The sequence below is a fragment of the Malassezia globosa genome (genome assembly GCF_000181695.2).
Source record: "Malassezia globosa CBS 7966 chromosome Unknown mgl_sf_9.1, whole genome shotgun sequence".
In the NCBI taxonomy this organism is placed as follows: Eukaryota; Fungi; Basidiomycota; class Malasseziomycetes; order Malasseziales; family Malasseziaceae; genus Malassezia; species Malassezia globosa.
This window is the reverse complement of record NW_001849862.1, coordinates 395141-412418: the sequence shown is the minus strand read 5'-3', so window position 1 is coordinate 412418 and position 17278 is coordinate 395141. Positions and strand designations below refer to the sequence as shown.

At 50.7% G+C, this 17278-nt stretch overlaps 6 protein-coding genes across 6 annotated transcripts; 3 read left to right on the top strand and 3 right to left on the bottom strand.

The window, feature by feature from the left end:
• Positions 1–9: 9 nt before the first annotated feature.
• MGL_3537 (uncharacterized protein) lies at positions 10–2703 on the top strand (the record flags this gene model as incomplete). The annotated part of the gene is made up of 1 exon (XM_001729450.1): positions 10–2703. The coding sequence occupies one exon, from the start codon at positions 10–12 to the stop codon at positions 2701–2703; it is 2694 nt and encodes an 897-aa protein (XP_001729502.1).
• Positions 2704–2904: 201 nt separating this feature from the next.
• MGL_3536 (uncharacterized protein) lies at positions 2905–3828 on the bottom strand (the record flags this gene model as incomplete). The annotated part of the gene is made up of 1 exon (XM_001729449.1): positions 2905–3828. One exon carries the CDS (start codon positions 3826–3828, stop codon positions 2905–2907), a length of 924 nt encoding a protein of 307 aa, XP_001729501.1.
• Positions 3829–4380: 552 nt separating this feature from the next.
• Positions 4381–7268, top strand: MGL_3535 (uncharacterized protein; the record flags this gene model as incomplete). The annotated part of the gene is made up of 2 exons (XM_001729448.1): positions 4381–6977; positions 7004–7268. 2 exons carry the CDS (start codon positions 4381–4383, stop codon positions 7266–7268), a joined length of 2862 nt encoding a protein of 953 aa, XP_001729500.1.
• Positions 7269–7470: 202 nt separating this feature from the next.
• MGL_3534 (uncharacterized protein) lies at positions 7471–8604 on the top strand (the record flags this gene model as incomplete). The annotated part of the gene is made up of 1 exon (XM_001729447.1): positions 7471–8604. One exon carries the CDS (start codon positions 7471–7473, stop codon positions 8602–8604), a length of 1134 nt encoding a protein of 377 aa, XP_001729499.1.
• Positions 8605–8671: 67 nt separating this feature from the next.
• MGL_3533 (uncharacterized protein) lies at positions 8672–12946 on the bottom strand (the record flags this gene model as incomplete). Its single annotated transcript, XM_001729446.1, has 1 exon — positions 8672–12946. The coding sequence occupies one exon, from the start codon at positions 12944–12946 to the stop codon at positions 8672–8674; it is 4275 nt and encodes a 1424-aa protein (XP_001729498.1).
• A 909-nt stretch (positions 12947–13855) lies between these two features.
• On the bottom strand, positions 13856–16954 carry MGL_3532 (uncharacterized protein; the record flags this gene model as incomplete). Its single annotated transcript, XM_001729445.1, has 1 exon — positions 13856–16954. One exon carries the CDS (start codon positions 16952–16954, stop codon positions 13856–13858), a length of 3099 nt encoding a protein of 1032 aa, XP_001729497.1.
• Positions 16955–17278: the final 324 nt, after the last annotated feature.

Sequence of the window (17278 nt, the reverse complement as noted above, 5' to 3'; positions counted from 1 at the left end):
ACCGATGTCATGTTTCAAGTACCAAATTTTGTGGATGCATCTGTAGCTGAGGCAGCCGCACCACTTAAATGGGACTACGTCTTGGCTACAGCAACTCACACTCGGTCCGCACTGGTTTCTTCAGACAAACCAACGTTGGATTCTGAACCTTTTGTTCAAGAAGAGCCAGTTGACTTGCCGCGTTTCTCTGCACGGGCAGTCATTTGCCGTAAGATCCGTGATATGCAACTCAGGATGGACCGAGAAACCAGACGCGTATATCCTACTTTCCGCACATTGTTCCTTCAGGATCCTTCGTCCTACGATACAACGGATACTTGTACAACGCACGATACATGTAAACAAGAAATCCGACAGCTTGCTCTTGCTGCAATGAAGTCCGGCATGATTGGAACCTTGACGGCCACGAAACTTGTCGAGCAGTACATCGCTGAAAACAATCAGCTCGCCGATGTACGGGTGTCGACGTTGTTTGCCATCCATACCTTGCTAATGAGTCATCCGGTGCAATTCCTTGCCGATGCCATATCACATCGTCGCAGTCAACACTTTACGTACAGACCGGCGCAAGATCAGAAGATCATAGAGCGCGTATCTGGTTGGGTACGCGCATTGACATCTGAACGACCAAATGAGCTCGCTGATGAGGCTGAGCAAGTGCTGAATGGCTTTTGCTCTAGAGCTCGCCACGTAATGGCTTGGCACGATGAACGCCCTCTTAAAGCCGATGCGCTACCTGAACCAGATGAACGTGTGCCTGGCTTAGATGGTGCTAGTGAATTTATTTGGTCCGATACTGACAAAGAGATCTTGGAGTTTTTCAAAATTAGTCTTGGAAACCGTCGGGAACTTCAAGAAAATGTTACAGGCAGCATTGCCATGGATATAATTAAGCGGCTGGGTGTGAATGTCAGACTGCACCCAATTGTAGTGTCAGCTGATTCCAAGCAGAATGAAGGAATAATGGCTCCCGATCAACGTGCTAAAAACATATCCACATTGCACACTGATGTAACACAGGCAGGATTCGATTTGCAGCATTCCCAGATGTTTAATTTTCTAATTCGAGTTGGAGCCCTGACGCCCTGGGAAAATCCGAACGCTCTCGACACCCAACTCAAGAATTTACGGGCATTGCCTAGCTGTGAAACCGAGGGCGTGGATTTGCACGACGAACATGAGCCTCGTTTTTGTTTTGACAATTTACCTGTTTATGTGATTGATTCTGCGTCTTCTTTCGAACTGGACGATGGTATCTCTGTCGAAGCAACTGAAGACCCGGCAATGTATTGGATTCATGTACACATAGCTGATCCAACTGCTTGGTTGAGGCCTGAACACGCATTATCTCAAACGGCTAGACATAAGTATTCTAGCGTCTATTTTCCAGAAATCATGTTGCCGATGCTTCCCACGGACGTGACAAACCATAAAATGAGTCTTTCAAGCAAAAACACTCCCTTAAACGTTCTGACATTTAGTGCTTTGGTGGACTCTAGTTCTGGTAAAGTGTCATCATATGATGTTAGGCGTGGCAAAGTCGGCAACATCAGAATTTTGAACTATAACCAAGTCAACGAGATGTTTTTGGATCGTGAAGATATTGGACGTCACAAAGTTTCAGACGCTACTGCTCAAGACGATTTGCACCTACTTGCTTCTTTGGCATCTGTCATTAACAGACGTCGTGTCCATATTGGGCGGGCATTAAATGCAGTTGATGCACACAGTGACTTGAGCATTTACCCCCTACCCCTCCCAATCCTTGCCGACAAGACGCTAGATCGTCCGCAGTTTTATACAGGCTTTCCCGAAATTCGTTTGCGTTTCGCAGACCACACAAATACGGAAAGACTGGGCACATTCGATCAAATTCCAGGCGGAATTACCTCAGAGACTATGGTTAGTGAGATGATGATTTTGGCGGGGCGAGTTGCTGGATCTTTCGGTCTGGATCACAATATACCATTACCATATCGCGTTCAGCCTGAACCCAGTGATACAGAGCTTGCTATTATCGATGAACTTAAGAACCCTGAAACTGGCGCTATGGCAATGAGCAAATTAATATCTAAAGATGTATTTTTGCCCACAGGAAATTCATCCATCAAACCGGGCATTCACTACGCGCTTGGAGTACGTCCTATGCCGCAAAACGATATAAACTCGGATGCATTTTACCGAGGTGGGTATGTACGAGTGACAAGCCCTTTGAGAAGATTCGCAGATTTAGCTTGCCATTGGCAATTGAAAGCTGAATTGAGTGGTGAAAATCACCCATTCAATTTCGAGACCATGAGTCAGCTCTTGGTACAATTTGACCAAATGGACAATTGGGTCAAGCAAATTGAACGTGCTTCTTCACGCTACTGGTTGTGGGTATACATCAACAGGACTTTGAGCAAGAAACAAAAGTATGACTTCGAAGGAAGGTCGGACTACACTACATTCTTCACACCGGAAGAACAAGCTCTTCTCGAACCAATTCCAGCAACCCAAAATATCATGGACGTCCGTTTCAACAGTGAAACACTCCAATCAACTGTGAGAATATCACTGCCTCAATTAGGGGGACTCCCAGTCGATTGTGAATGGCCGAATGGGAAAAACCCGCCAAGAAAAGATGAAATTAAAAAAGTGAAAATAAATCGAGCAGAAAGCGCTGGATTAAAAAGAACTATAGTATGTAGACAAGTTGTATAAATTTCTAAAAATGAAATTTGGGATAAAACAAAACATAAAAATTAATTCTCGTGTAATAAAATTTTGTACGATTGTTACAATACTTTAAAAACAAAATCATACGTATATAATAATTTTAGTGATATAAATGAATTAAATATTATAGTAATAAGAAAAACTTAATTGCTATGATTTTTATCGTGCTTAAAAAATAATAAATTGTTATTTTGAAAAATAAAGGCTAACTGCTAGATCTAAATTACCGTTGCTCAATTCTAAAAATTGTTCCGCTTCTTGTTCTGGAATTCCTAAATTGAGCATATCTCGTAATTCCTGATTTTTTCCCGTTTCGTTGAAAATGCCTTTCTCTGTGTTCTGCTGGTTCTTGGAGACTTCAACTTTTGCTCCACTCATTTCTTGGCTTGAAGCATGTCCATACGCCGATTGCATGTTTCCATAGCTGATAGGTTCAGTGTTGTCATGCCCATCTCCATCGATAGTCTTCTTCCCAGCATCTGTTAGTTCGTTCAGACTAGGGAATTGTTTCGGGATTTCATGTTCAGCTAAGAAAGGGATTTCACGATCTTGAATAATGAGAGCACCTTTTTTCAAATCGATGCTGGCCTGGTAGCGTTTCAACATGTCTAGACCAAAAAGCATGTCAACATTCTTGCCCTCAAGCACAGTAAATGAACAAGGTAAGAATAAATCAGTACCCAGCTGAATTTGTGCGCTGTGCACACGACCCAAGATTTTGGCCGTTCCAACACCTAAAGCAACACCGGCGAAACGAGTGTCCAAAAGACGCATGATCCCACAGCGAGTTGCACAGTCAGGACTTATAATGGTGGCTTGAGCGCCACTATCGACAAATGCCTTGATTGGATGGCCGTTGACCTTCAGGTTTACATACAGCATCGAAACATTTCCAAAACTCTCAGGGCTGTATTCAATTGCATGTTCAAGGTTTTCTGCTACGCGCTCTTGGCGTATAGTCTCCTCGATCTTTTTCTGGGCCTCCACGTTGAAAGGGTCAGAGTTGACGAGTTCTTGATGAGCAGCATTCATCCGTTCCATTTGAGTGCGTTGTTCGCTTAGAACTCGGTAAAACTCATGTGATGACTTGAAGGCAGCTTCCAGGAGCATAGGGTTGCGCTGTATTTGGTTAGATTCATTCGGCTGAACGTACAGTACGAAGATCTTTCTGAATAGAAGCAGATTGCAAAATTTGATGACGAAGCATTTCTTCCATATAAGATGGTCCTTCTACACCGGAATCCTCCTCAGTCTTTGTTTTTTCCGAGAGATTTTCTAATCGTTTATCTTTGATGATCAAAAGATCACCGTCCTTGATTCCAAATGAAGACAATGATTTGGACACATCAGAAAGAACGCGTCCCTGAAACAAGATTAGTTGATGCTCTGGTGCAATTCCAAAGTCCGCTTCAAGAAGAGCTTGGATGTTCTCCAGCTCAATAGATGGATCTACATCTAATGGTAGAGTATTACCTTGCGTGTCAAGCACTGTCAGCATTGGTGAAAACGAAATGCGCTCACCCCTCTGATGACGCGTTTCGTATACAGGAGGTATTAAACATTCTCCACAAGGCACTCATACCACGTGGAAGGCGCTCATGCTCCATCTCAAAACATATATTATATTCGAAGTGGGGCGAAGTTGAGACAATCATAGCGAGGATGGGAGGTCCATTCCAAAGATATGGGAATGAATCGGCTCAGAGATCGGGTAAACAAGAGTACGATGATTTGTCGGATAACGAAGGATGGGATGATGATGATGACCTGGAGGTCGATCGTGAATGGTATTTACAGGACGACGACGGTGGTGTGGCGGGGGACGCTGATCACAATCCGTTTGCACAGTATGAAGATATGCACGGACAAGTTTCAAATGTGCTTGCTAGACGTCAGCAACGTATGACTGCGCGTCAAGCTCAATACAATGTAGATTTGGACGCATGGGAAAAGAGTCGTCTTCAATCAGGTGGGGTTGGTGGCAGGCAAGCTGTCCGAGATGATCTTGACGATCATGATGAAAATCGCATTCATCTACTAGTGCATAATCTCCGACCACCGTTTTTGGATGGTAAGACAGTCTATACGAAACAGATCGCACCGGTGAACCCGGTGAGGGATCCAACGTCAGACCTTGCTGTATTTGCAATGAAGGGAAGTCGCCTCGTCAAAGAGCATCGGGAGCAAGCTGAGCGAGCAAAAGCGGCGGGTCGCGTAGCTTCCCTCAAAGGCACACAGCTTGGTAACATTATGGGTGTTAAGGATGATGATGATGAAGACGTCAAAGACAAAAGCAAAATTGATCCATCGCAAGACGATGGCAAAGGTGATTCAAAGTTTGCATCCCATCTTAAAAGAGGACGAGGCGCAAGTGCCTTCAGTCGAAACAAAAGTCTTCGCGAGCAAAGACAGTACCTTCCTGCATTTGCGTGTCGTGAAGAATTAATGCGAGTGATTGGCGAGAACCAAGTCGTGGTTGTTATTGGCGAGACAGGTAGCGGGAAAACGACGCAGCTTTGTCAATTTTTGCACGAAGACGGCTATACAGAATACGGTATTGTTGGATGCACACAACCTCGACGTGTGGCTGCTATGAGTGTGGCCAAGCGCGTCAGTGAAGAAATGGAATGCCCGCTGGGTGGCACTGTGGGATATTCTATTCGTTTTGAGGATTGTACATCGAAAGACACCAAGATCAAATACATGACAGACGGTGTGATGTTAAGAGAGTCCTTGACAGAACATGATCTGGACAGGTACTCTGCTATTATTCTTGACGAGGCTCACGAGAGAAGCCTCAGTACAGACGTACTCATGGGTCTGTTGAAGAAAGTCCTGACGCGACGGCGCGACTTGAAACTAATCGTGACATCTGCTACGATGAATGCAGAAGGCTTTTCGAAGTTTTTTGGTTCGGTGCCAATTTTCACAATCCCCGGGCGAACGTTTCCAGTCGACGTGTTATTTAGCAAGACGCCCTGTGAAGATTACGTTGAGAGTACGGTGAAACAGATATTGACCATTCATCTTTCCCAAGGAAAAGGCGATATTCTAGCGTTCATGACTGGTCAAGAAGACATTGAGGTTACATGTGAAGTGGCACTTGAGCGCCTGAGTCAGCTGGAAGGCGCTCAGCCTCTATTGATGCTGCCAATTTATTCACAAATGCCGGCAGACCTCCAAGCACGGATTTTCGAGCCATCAGAAAATGGCGAGAGGAAATGTGTAGTTGCCACAAACATTGCCGAGACGTCCTTGACCGTTGATGGTATAATGTACGTGGTTGATTCAGGATTCAGTAAACTAAAATTATACAACCCGAAAGTGGGCATGGATTCACTCCAAATCATGCCTATCAGTCAAGCTAATGCATCCCAGCGCTCAGGTCGCGCGGGACGCACTGGCTCAGGTATTGCATACCGTCTTTATACGGAGGTGGCTTTCCACAATGAAATGTTTCCCAGCACGATCCCTGAAATCCAACGAACTAATTTGGCAAACACTGTCCTACTTCTTAAGTCATTAGGCGTCAAAAATTTGCTCGAATTTGACTTCATGGACCCCCCGCCACAGGACAATATCATCACGAGCATGTATCAGTTGTGGGTCCTTGGTGCGTTAGACAATGTCGGCAACCTGACCCCGCTTGGTCACAAGATGAGCGAATTTCCTATGGAGCCAAGCCTGGCGAAAATTCTTATTATGAGCACCGAGTATAAGTGCTCCGAAGAGATGCTTACAATCGTGAGTATGTTGAGCGTTCCAACAGTTTTTTATCGGCCTAAGGAGCGTCAGGAGGAGAGTGATACAGCGAGAGAAAGATTTTATGTTGCAGAGAGTGATCACTTGACGCTGTTGCATGTTTACTCGCAATGGCGAAACAATGGTTTCCGCGACGGCTGGTGCAACAGGCATTTCTTGCATGCCAAATTACTTCGCAAAGCGCGCGAAGTTCGCGCTCAGTTAGAGGACATTCTTCGTGCTCAAAAGCTTCCTATTGTGAGTTGCGGGACAGATTGGGACGTGATTCGCAAATGCATAACGTCGGGATATTTTCATCAAGCAGCACGAGTCAAGGGCGTTGGAGAATATGTCAACTGTCGCACAGGAGTGCCTATGCACTTGCATCCGACTAGTGCATTGTATGGGCTGGGATACACGCCAGATTATGTCGTATACCATGAGCTGACGCTCACTTCAAAAGAGTACATGGGGATTGTGACCGCTGTGGATCCATATTGGCTTGCAGAACTCGGCGCGTACGTATCTATAAACTGACAAGCAGCGTCTTTTATTCTATCCGAGAAACCAATGCACTCGCAGCCTCTAGTCGTCGTGGTCGCGATACACAGCTTAGTCGCCTTGTTGAAATTGAGACTGAGTTTGAACGTGACAGACAGAGAGCTGCAGACGAAGAAGCTAATGAGTTGAAACGATTTAAGCGCAATCCTGGTCCATCGATCCGCGGGTCCACTAATCGAGATGGGATAGCTATGCCCGGGATTGGACCCCCACGCCGTGGTCGACGCCTGCCGTTTAACAAAAAGTAGACCAATTTTGGATGGCCTGGCTGTACCAGAGAATGAAAATTCAGTAGCCTCCACTTAACAACAACTCATCTACTAACGCTTAGCGGTCCATCGTTATGGCGGTACCTCTGCAGAGCCGAAATGGGGCGTGGCAACCTGCTGTGCAGCTTGATGAACCGATTTCTTTAGTTCGCTGCTGTTATTCACCGCTTGGACGCACCCTATGCCTATTTGGTATGTCAAAACGTTCTCACCTTTAGCGACGGACACGTCTGTGCATGTTTACGACACACATGGTCAACATGATCCACCGAGCGTGTTGTTCCGCCCAGTAACGTCATTTTTTCTTGGCTGCCGCATCACAAGCGCCGCATGGAGTCCAAGCACGCGCTGTATTCGTGACTCAGATGATGCAGATTCGTGGCAGATCGAGATCCTGGTGGCAACGGATGTCGACGAATTACGTCTGCTGACAGCAAGTTCTGATGAAGACGTTCCTACATCACATAAAAAAGTGGCCGACTTACATGCGCGTGTCCTCGATGTTGCATGGTGTGGCTCATCAGGATATGAATCGTTCGTCGCCACAGCGTGTGCGGACGGCGCAGTGCAGGTGTGGAATTTGGAGCCAGAAAATAGTTCTGACTCGGCCACATGTCAAACACACTATCTGGACAGTGCTGTGTTGAGTGTGGCCTTCCATACAAAAATGCCCAAATTACTGCTAGCTTTTGAGAGCGGTGGGGTAGGCTATTGTATTGACTGGCTCGCATCCAGAGAAGAACTGCGCACGACAGCGTCGTTTCATGAACCCATGACTGTGGGACTCCATGCGACACAGGGATATGATGCACAGGGAGCAGCTGCATGGCAATCACAAGATGCGGATATTGTAGGAGCGTTGCTCGGCACGCGTTGGAGTGTATGGAATATGAGCATGGGCCATGTGCCGGTGGCCAGTGGTCAGTTGCACCAAACGAGTGCTACAGGATACGGAGGGTTTCGATTCTGTCCCACGAATTCACGCCTGTTTGCAGTGTTTGTCTCTACACTCTCACATCATGTACTGGCACACAGCGGCTATTCGACAAGCACATCTGGTCTTGCTGGAAGCACTGCTGCGGTGTATATATTTGATTCAGCTTTTCCCTCAAGTCCACGGGCTGTCGATGTGCACCGACAGACGCCGTTGCGTGGTGGCTCCGTGTCGCTCGACGCGACAGGCCATGACGACTCGGCGACGTTGCCAACCGCATATGGCGTGCAAAGTATTGATTGGCTTCCTCGTCGTGTAGGCCCGTACGATGTGCTTTTAGTAGGAGTGGGGCACCATGTCGTGCCAATTCCGACAGCTTGATCATTGCATGTATGGTCATCACTATTTATTCGTTTATTCATTCGTTTCTACTCAAGCTTTTTCTCTTCTATGACAGATAGAAACTTGTCAGTCCCTCATGCATGGCCGTGAACAAGCGTGACTTCATGACTTCACGGTTCGAGTAGCATGGGAGCTTAAGATAGTTTACGCATGTCATAACACTCGGCAGATAGTCGTCTGGCTTCAGAGGCGCTTCGTGCTGACGACGAACGACCGTGAACGGCGGCTGCAGTGCAGCGAAACCTCCTAAGGGAAGGCGTGGCGAGCCTGTAAGCCACTGCACGAACGTGCGGCGCTCTTCTTTCGTCAGCTGGGATAGGATGCAGACGAGGTCTCGGAACGGTGTCGAGTCGCCGGAAAAACCATGATCCGGCACGATGGTGCGGAAGAGTGTCGACTCATCCCAATCTTCGTTGCTCTGGCCAAACAGGGCGACGAGCTCCTTTGAATGAAAGACGTTAAGCGACCTTAACGGCATCACACTGTCGAATCCTTGTCGGAACGCAGTGATTTGTTGGCTAATACCATCGCGTAGAGACATGTCCAAGACTGCTTGAACGTACGTATTGACATTGCTGGCAGTCACGCGAGTATCATTAGTGTCTGATGCACTAGGCAGGATCCGCTCATTTCCAGGCATAGAGAAATCCATGCCGAGGGCGTCGAGGTCGGCCGATGGCATGCTCAGCAGAGCACGAAGAGAGCGACTAAGTGTTGGGTCGATTATACCAAGTATCTCGAGAGTGCAAGGCACACGACGTGCCAGGACCGCGCGCCAGAACAAGGGGTGGAATGGCACGTCGATGATGCGAGAGTCGAGAAGCGACTTTGCCACAAACTGGCCAAGTGTGTAAAAGAGAGGCACGACCTTGTTCTTGAGTGGGTCCGTGTCGTCAATGGGCGCTGGGAAGAGGCCTTGGCCTGCAGGCACGTACCCTTTACTAGCGCCATTGCTGTTGCGCCACATTTGCAGTGATGCGAGTTGGAACTCGCGTGACACGAGGGCGTAAAATTCGAGCGTAGGGCCAAGGCCTGAGCCGACTTCGTCGAAATACTCGATCTCGAGAATCGAAGAGCCTTTTGCGTACAACTCAAGCACTTTCACGGCCGATGCAAGTAGATTCGCGCGGGAAATACGCACTTTTTGTCGTGGCAGCCGAGACATGGCCGTAAGCAAGTCGTCCATATGGGTCTTGTCGCACTGACTCAGAAGACGTGCGTATCCCATAGCAGTCATCTGCACGTATCTGAGCCGGCTGTCGAATGTGAAAAGAAATGATTGCATCAGTGGCAGTTCCACTGCCCAAGCGGGCAGGCAGCCACTTGCGAGTACAAGAGGCTCCTCAAGCTGCTGAGCAAGTTTTGCTGAGAGTTTTGTATTGACGAATACGTCATCGCTTAGATCGTTCTCCCACAGATCCCGAAGTGCTCCAAGCAGCTGCATCGTGCGCGCGTATGGCGCATCATTCGGTATGCAATTTGGAAGCGTCTGTTGGAAGCCATGAGCAGGCAGGATCATCGGCACATGTTCTGAGCGCTGACTTGGTGCCGCAGGAGGACCAGGCACGATTTTGTATTTGACGGTGTGGATATCTGCAGCACCGGTGCTGAGTCGCTGCTCCTCTAAACAGCGGTAAAGGGTGGCATCAAGTGGTAGGTGTGTCCCATTGAGTTCGAACGCCAAATGCCAAGCACTTTTCGACGACTGAGCTGCTGATGCATAGGATGGTCCTGCACGTTGATGAGTGGATTTTTCGTTCTTGTTCTGGCTTGCGGCGTGTGCATCAGTGTGCTCAATGTCCGCCCCATGGCCACTTTCGCTCATGTCTACGCTAGCATCATCGAGATTCTTTTCCTGGCTCGTTTCTGCCGTGTTATTATTGTGGTGCTCAGCGACGTTGTCGGTGATGACGTCTGCATCATCACTCACATCCACGTCGTCACCAGCAGCGTCGGCCGGGTCATCAGCCATATCCACATCGTCATCGGCGTTGTCCTCGTTCCGAGGCACGTCATCTGGCCTCCCCGCAGCAGCAGCCAGCGCCGCCAACATGCCCGAGAGGCCAGACATACTATTCGGCGATAGCGCCAGCTGGATCTTTGGCTTGAGGAAGTCATGTAGCGCCTGTGTAGTCATGATGGCATGGATCGAAACCGTCAATGAGCGGTACGGCCGAGGAAGACGTTCCGCCGTCGTTTCTTCTGGCACAAGTCGCAATTTCAGATGCTTCGTGAGCGATGACGGGCCTCCAAGAGCCTTGACATTCAGGTCTTCGAGACGGCTCAGACTAGCATGCAAACACGCCACGAGCGACTCTTTCGCTGGCATAAGCGCGGAGCGAAGCAAGGCTCGACGTTCTTGGACATTACTCTGCCCGTTCACGCTGTCGATGCCATCTGCATCCTCCGTCACACACTCATACAGGGCCTCGACGAGTCCCGATACGTGCAGCTCGAAGCTCGTGATGCGTGGGATGATCGAGGCGAGCTCATGGAGCGCTCCTGACAGGTTGCTTCTGGACAGCACACGCTCAGCTAGCTGCTCCAGATCATGCACCATACGCCGTGCAGCAGCCACGTTTGCATCCTCCGGAAGTGCCTTGAGACGTTCATGCACGAGCTTAGCACGGAAGCGGAATCGCGGCGCTGGTGCGGATCCTGAGTTCGAGGACGTCGACGAGGACGGAACTTCTTCATGGTTATCGGCGCGACGGTCGCGTTCACGCACGTCGTCGTTAGCCAGTTGCTCGACGTGCCATACGACGCCTTCTCGCAGAAGAAGCGGCAAGAACGGCATACGAGACACGAGAAGCTCCACGGCCTGTAAAGCAGCATCCACACAGATCACATGCTCCTGCGATGCCAGAACACCTGCCAAGAAGCTAGCAAACGCGCGCTTGTCAAGCTGACCATCGAGGGTCGCTGCATCAGCATAGTATAGTACGCGTAGGATCGCAGTGAGGATGGTTTCTCGCAATTGCAACGAGCCACTTGCTGTGTACAGACAGAGAAACACTGGTACCAATTGTGCCATGTAGCGCTCGAAAAAGTGTGGCCAAGCACGCTGAGCCTCGGCTCGCGTCTCTGCTGCTCGCTGCCGCTTCAACGCTGATGCGCTCTGTCGACGAACGGGTGCATCGTCGAGCGATGGGTCGAGCTCGCCTATTTTACATCCTGCACGCTCAGCGCGGCGCCATTTCTGCATGTATGCTTTCTCACTGTAAGCACGAGCATCAAAGATGCCGTCCTGCGGGAGTGGTGGGAGCACATCTTGCAAAAGGCTCACGGCCGCTTGGATCTGCACCGGCGAGTGCATCGCAAAGTTCTGAAGAAGCGCCGATTGGGGCACAACAACAGTGGGGTCCGGCGCTCCCGTCAACAGGACGAAGAGTGTGCTGACGAGATGGTGTTCCACGAGACTGTGTACAAGCGACGTGCTGATGCGTGCTGCCTGACCCAGAGCGTCAAGCACATCCGTGTATAGGTCGTTCGGCAAGGTCGGCAGGCTATTTGTCTCGTTGCCAAGGCCGCGTTCGAGAAGCGCACACACGGCTGGCAGCAAGTGCGACATGAGCTGCTCGAGTGCTTGTTCGTCCTCGGCCATTTTTTGTGTCATCAAGCACACACAGCGGCAAGCCGACTCAACGAGACGCGTGTCCGAGTACCCCAGCACCTGACCGACGATCGGCACGACCTCCAATGCGCGCTTTGCTGTCGCCTGCGTCAGGTGACGGCAGCAGTTGGCCACGGTGGACATGGCGACACGCTGCACGTAAATACCGAAAAAGTCTAGGTACTGCAACACAGCAAGCATGCCGCCCTCGCGGATAATCGCAGGGGCATGCGTTGCCGAGAGCTTCTCGAGAGTCTGGAGCACCTGCTCGGCCAGGTCAATAAATGCAATTTCCTGCAGTTTCCCAACAAGCAGTCGCACCGCGCCACGACGCACTATGCAGTGCGCAGACTCGGGAAGTGCTTCGAGCATGTGCGCAATACATCGACACGCATAAATCTGTGCCTCCTCGCTCTCACCAGCGTCATGTGCCGTGCTCGCCAGGACAGCTGCGAGGTCATCATCATTGTCGTCGTCGGGAGCACGGCGGTCCGACACAAGGTGGTCTTTTGGCTCAGGGCCACCAAGTGTCCAGAGTAATTCCACGACTAGCGCATCCAGAGGAAATGCACCCAGAAAGACATCCTCTGTCGCAACGCTGAGTGCCTCAGAGAGCTCTTGTAGCACCAGCAATCGAGTCGGCGCGTCATGCGCAGAGCGCCGAAGCCGCTTTGTGCAGCTCGCGAAATCGATGCGATGCACCGCCATCGAAAAGCCCGCGCATACTTTGAAGATTCAGACCTAATTCGCCGCCAAGCATGTCAGGATCCAACTCTTCGTCGTTCTCTTCGTCGTCCTCGTCGTCAACAACATCATCCATGCTGATCGACTCAGATTCATCCATTTCCTCGTCTTCGAGCCAGTCGTCAAGATCGTTATGATGGTGATGTGGTTGTTGGTGATGTTCGATCCGATGCTCTCGGCTAGCGTTTTTACGCCGGTTTGACTCTTTGGGCGGCATCAAGGCGCGTGGCTGTTGGTGTTTGTCTCGTCGATAAATTCGCTTGTGATGTGGTTCACGAGTGTGGTTATCGTTGTCGGTATTGTTGTTGTTGTTGTTGTTGTTGGTGCTGCTGCCACTACTACTATTCCTTCGTTTCTTGTGCTCAGGCCACGTCGATTTGCCACGCCCTGAGGACGCCTTATTATTGTTATTAGAGAGTGTGGAAGAATTGCTAGCTTCTGTTGAAGATGTGCGTGTCTCGGGCGTCAATCTGTCAGGCGACACGTTGGGGGCGTCGCTCCATCGATCTGCCTGCAAAATCGACGCTCTCGAACGAAGCTGGATCCCAAGCCACAGAATCCCAACGCCGCTCCTATGGCGTCCTAAGAAGGAAAGCAGCCAGCGAAGCAGCCAATGCCAAAGAAATGTGCCGCCACCCCCCCCCCCACACACAGGGCACCCTGTGCGCACAAGTTGTGGCAGCCTGGTAGGCCCATCTTTCATTAGCTTGCGCACAACGGCCGGCCAGCCAGACGTTCAGTCTACGACGACGTAGAACGACCTCCACACTCAATCTTCGAATCGAAGGGCACCACGTCTTCCTCGAGCCCCTCTTCCCCTGCTTCCTATGGCCGCACTGTCGCTCTACGTTTCCTCATACATAGATCCTCTCATCATACATCCAAGCCTCTAGTCAGGCCTCTCTCGCTCATGTCTGCTGCTGCGTCTACGTAAGCTGCCCTCGTTCCACATAGTGCTGCGCGTATGTTAGTCCCTGCCGGCTTATGTTTGCCATTGTCCGACCACTGCGCTATGGCTTCGCAGCTGCTTTGGGCTGTCCAACGTACCAAAATAAGCCGCTCTTCTCCCGCACTTAATGGTGCATATATGCGGCGGAATTGGTCTTTATCGGCCAACCTTGCGTATGCGTGCACAAGCATGCAAACACATGCACGGCGCACAGGTGCATGTGGATCGCGGAGCGTGCTGTGTACAAGCGGAACCGTCACATGGAGTTCTTCTTCCAGGACTGGCGGCGCCACACGCGCAAGCGCGCGCTCGATGGCATAAAGAGTCAATGCCAGCTTTGCCTGATTTTGTGACCCACCGACTCCACGTTCCATATTTGACCTAAGATCCTTTCCTTTCTCGCCCTCGTCATGTCGCTCAGACGCACACTCAGTCTCCAGAATGCGGGCGCATGGCTTTCGTGACTGTGTCAGCTCGCTCCACGTTTCCACCATAGAGCGGCCTGCACCCATGGCCAATGTAGCGTGATCATGGACCACTGTCGCCGGGACTTGCAACACGAGTGCAAGCCATGTGCCTTCATGCACTTCTTCGGCGCATGCAGCACGAGCCAAGCGATGCAATATACAAAGTCCCAGGATCCATCGCACCTCATTCGTCGTCTCTGTCACGTATGTGGTCGACAGAACGGCGAGCATTTTTGCCACATCCTCAGACGAAATAGACGCTGACGCGTCGAGATCGTGCGCGATTCTGCATAACACAGCCGTTGATGCGCGCCCCGCCACAAATTGTGCCAGCATCTCATCCCATGATAGTGCCTCCACGGATTCATTGCTCCACATTTGCAAAGCGCTAGCGCACCTTGTCAGGAACCATAGCGTTGCCGTAGGCGGCTGCGTGAGACTCGAAACAAGCGAGGGCATCGTGCGCGTCGAGAGCGTCGGTGTGGCTGATGGTGAGGCCGTGCATGCCGGCACTTTTGCAGGCGTCGGTGTTTCAGGCACATGCGAAGACATCGTCGGCGTACTCGCCAAGAATGACGCTTTTCTTGGCGTGTTTGACGAGGAGGAAGAGGGTGACGAAGGTGTTGCTGTCTTGAAAGTGTCCGTGTTCGAATGGATCCCCATTTGCTTCGGTGTATGGTTCTCTGACTGAATCCCAAGTCCGTGAAGCATGGCTGTGATATCACCTTCATCATCCTGCGCTCTGTCGCGGGCTACGCTATCATCTGCTGTATTGCGGCTCCATGGCACGTCAGAATGCAACAAGTCTGTAGACGCGTCAGGTCCATCGACCAGACTTGGATGCCACAACGATTCGCGAGGCATGCGCATCCGTTCCGCCATGGCCGCATCATGTGTCTGTTGATGCAGTGCGTCGGGTGGTTGCAACTGCATTTGTTGTGGTTGTTGTTGATCTTTTTCTTCTTGTTCTTCTTCTTCTTGCTGCTGCTGCTGCTGCTGCTGCTGTTGTTGTTGTTGTTGTTGCTGCTGCTGCTGCTGATGCATAGCTGCGCGCTTGGCAGCTACGATGGCTCGTGTTGGGCCAGCTCGTGTTGGAGTACGTCGCAGCGATGGCACATGCTCAAGACTCGCTGCTACCTGCTTTCGAGTCGCAGGCGCACACGACATCAAGACCTGCTCGGCTTCAGCGCGGTACATGTTGTGGAATGGAAAAAACACGTCGCGTGCAGCAGAGCGAACTTCCGCGCTTGGATCACCCAGTGCGCGACCTAAGCACTGCATCATCATCTCAAGACCATGATGCGCCTCCAAGTCCGCTCGCCTCTGTCCATGCACATGCAGAATCACGCCAAGGTGCTTGCACATGTATACACGCGTTGCAGCGCTTTTGTCTTGCAAGCCAGCAGAAAGAAGTTGCCAGTACGAATGTCGCACGCTCGCACAAGCAAGGATCGTCGACACGGCGAGTTGACTCGCTGTCGCCACGATCTTCTTTGTAAAGCCAGCCATGCGCATCAGTGACGTTAGAAATGCGTCCAGGGTATGTTCGAGATGTGCACCAAATGTCAGTGCCAGTTGTCGGATCAGCCCGATGGCATGCATAGCGAGGGTCGTTCGTAAACTTGCGAGTGCTTTGAGGATTCCTTCCTGCAGACTGCGAATATGCATAAGAAATGCATGTGATAGTTCATCAGGCACAGTGCCTTTGAGCATGCCGCGCATGGTTATGATTGCCTTTTCTCGTGGCTGCCAGTTGGTTTCTGTTTCTTTGCCATCGAGCGCTTGTGCAGCGGAGGAAAATGCGTGTTCCATATCATAGTGTGATAATATATGCACAGGTCGAATATCGTCGGATGGGACCGAAACCAGTTCGGCTGGCAGTTCAGGCATCTTGGAGGACAATGTCAACGATGGCGACGATGACGTTGACGACTCTGTCGTCGCCGTCGTCATCGTCCGTCTTGGTGTGGGCGTGGCTGGCGCGTCCGCTGCATCCGCGGCCGTAGACGTATGTCCCACAACAGACTGCATGATCTCATCAAAAGTCGAGGCATGAACATGACGCTCCATCAGGGTCAGTTTCAGCTCCGATCGAAGGGTGGGATCGGCCGGTGCATACAGTGAGCTGATGGCTGTTTTCGCTGCTGCACGCACATTCGCATCGGGATCTTGCACGCCATCCACAAGAAAAGGGAGCAGCGTCTGAAGAGGAAGTGGACAATCCTGTAGGGAAACGAGAAGCTGGAGGGTATGTTCACGCACATGAGGCGACGTTGCACCGAGGCCGGCATCGCGGATCGTGTGTTCCCACATAGAATGAGGTGCGTCGCCCTCACGCATGCGTGCGGAGCCCAACACATCCTTGAACACAATACGCGACAGGTGCAAGAGCCATGCTTGTGCGATCGGCACATCCGCTAGTCGCTGCAGCGCCAAAGGCACACACGTCTTGATGATCGTTTGCATATTCCGTGTTGAAAGCGGCTGTGCCATCTGAATGAGCGATTCAAGCGCTTCAAACACAGCATTTGTCACACCCACATGCAGGCTAGACATGCATGGATGTAACGACATGACAGCGACATCGACATCATGCACCTGCTCAGGGACGTCGGTCAGTTCAGCCACTCACACACAAGACCTGTCGACGTACCTGATGGGTACTCTGCCACAGTGCAGTCAGAGCATGTATGGCCACGACACATTCATCGGCATCTATGTGTAAGCATGTTCGTGGCACATACCGGATGCTGCGTCGACGGCATGGACCAACTCGAGCTCCGACTTGCTTTCGTCTCCGCTCGTGCTCATGAACTTGTGTTGGTTGGAATTGGAGGATGAAACGTCGTGGGCGCCATACGTGCACGCGATTGGCTAGTC